This window comes from Moschus berezovskii, chromosome X (assembly GCF_049115385.1).
Source record: "Moschus berezovskii isolate FMDL1 chromosome X, NW_MosBer_1.0, whole genome shotgun sequence".
Lineage (NCBI taxonomy): Eukaryota > Metazoa > Chordata > Mammalia > Artiodactyla > Moschidae > Moschus > Moschus berezovskii.
This window is the reverse complement of record NC_142488.1, coordinates 140,993,233-140,994,742: the sequence shown is the minus strand read 5'-3', so window position 1 is coordinate 140,994,742 and position 1,510 is coordinate 140,993,233. Positions and strand designations below refer to the sequence as shown.

General features: G+C 57.4%; 1 protein-coding gene across 1 annotated transcript; it reads left to right on the top strand.

Moving 5' to 3' along the window:
• The first annotated feature begins 364 nt into the window (after nt 1-364).
• LOC129564050 (melanoma-associated antigen 10-like) lies at nt 365-1,159 on the top strand. Its single transcript, XM_055437672.2, has one exon. The coding sequence runs from the start codon at nt 365-367 to the stop codon at nt 1,157-1,159; it is 795 nt and encodes a 264-aa protein (XP_055293647.2).
• Nucleotides 1,160-1,510: the final 351 nt, after the last annotated feature.

Sequence of the window (1,510 nt, the reverse complement as noted above, 5' to 3'; positions counted from 1 at the left end):
GGAGTGCCAGGAGTCAAGGTGAGGTGGGGATCCTGAGTGTGCAAAGGGGCTCCCCATCTCAGAACAGAGGGGACCTCAAAAGGCCCTAATCCCCCCACCTTGTCAGCCCCAGAACCTCGGGCTGTACTGGCTGCACCCTGAATCAGAATTTTTCTTCCTCACTTGACAGGAGACTGACCACCCCGGAGGAGTGCCCCTGTAACGCCCAAGAGCAGCCCTCAAGGAAACCCAGTAAGCAGCCTCAGTCAGAGCCACCCGTGTCGCATTTCAAAACTGAGACCATTTACACTCTCTCTCTTTCCCAGGTCATTGGTCTCCATTCTCCCCCTGCCACAACCACACTGGGCACAAGACCCCATTCATCATGCCTGTGGTCCCGACGAATGAGTTCTACACTCCTGAGGAAGACCTTCAGGGCCAAGTCCAGGCCCAGGGCCCAGCGGAGGTGCAGCTCCTGGGGGCTGAGGCAGAGGATGCCTCAACCCCTCTGGCCTCCTTCCCTCCAGTCTCATCTTCCTCGGCTGCCGTGGATGCGGAGATCTTGCTCAAGCAGGCTCTGAATATGATGATGACTCAACTACTGGAGTTCCTGCTCCTCAAGTATGGCACCAAGGAGCCGATTTTCCAGGCTGAAATGCTGAATACGGTCCTCAGGGATAACCAGGCCCACTTCCCCGTGGTCTTCCGTAAAGCCACGCGGTGCCTGCAGCTGGTCTTTGGCCTGGATTTGAAAGAGGTGGACCCCAGAGAGCACATCTATGCCATGGTCCCCACCCTGGGCCTCACCCTCAATGAGATGCAGAGGGATGGGCAGAGCATGCCAAAGGCTGGCCTCCTGGTGGCGGCCCTGAGCCTGATTCTCCTAGAAGGGGACCAGGTCCCTGAGGAGAAGGTCTGGGGAGCACTTAGCAGGATGGGGGTATTTGCTGGGATAGAGCACGGCATCTATGGGGAGCCCAAGGAGCTGCTGACCCAAGTGTGGGTGCGGGCGGGGTACCTGCAGTACCGGCAGGTGCCTCACAGCCACCCTGCTCGTTACGAGTTCCTGTGGGGTCCCCGGGCCTATGCGGAGACCAGCAAGCAGCAAGTCAAGGACTACCTGCGCAGGGTCAATGGCAGGGGTCCCAGGTTCTTCCCACCCCGGTGTGCAGAGGTGTGAGGCAGGAGGAAGAGGGGCCCTGAGCCTGAGCAGCAGCCAGGCTCCTTTCAGGCCCACATCCAGCAGCTTGTCCTGGGGGTAGGAAGGGAGGCTGAGCCTTCCCTGTGTGTTTGAAGAGGGAGCATTCAGCCTTAGTCGTGACGGCCTGGGCCAGTTGGGGGAACTGGTGTGTAGCACTTTGGCTTCCTGTTCTCTAAATGACATGGAGATCCACTTCTGCTTCCTTTAGAAATGTTTCAAATGTTGTTCCTTTTAATAGGAGGCTTAATGAGCTTCAGTGTCGCACCATGTCAGTAACGTTGATCACAGTGTGTTTGTGCTTACCCAGGTCAAGAACAAGTGTTTTGCTGT

Bases quoted from the DNA above. Each gene is read 5' to 3' on its own strand.
- LOC129564050 (XM_055437672.2), top strand. From the start codon at position 365: ATGCCTGTGGTCCCGACGAATGAGTTCTACACTCCTGAGGAAGACCTT.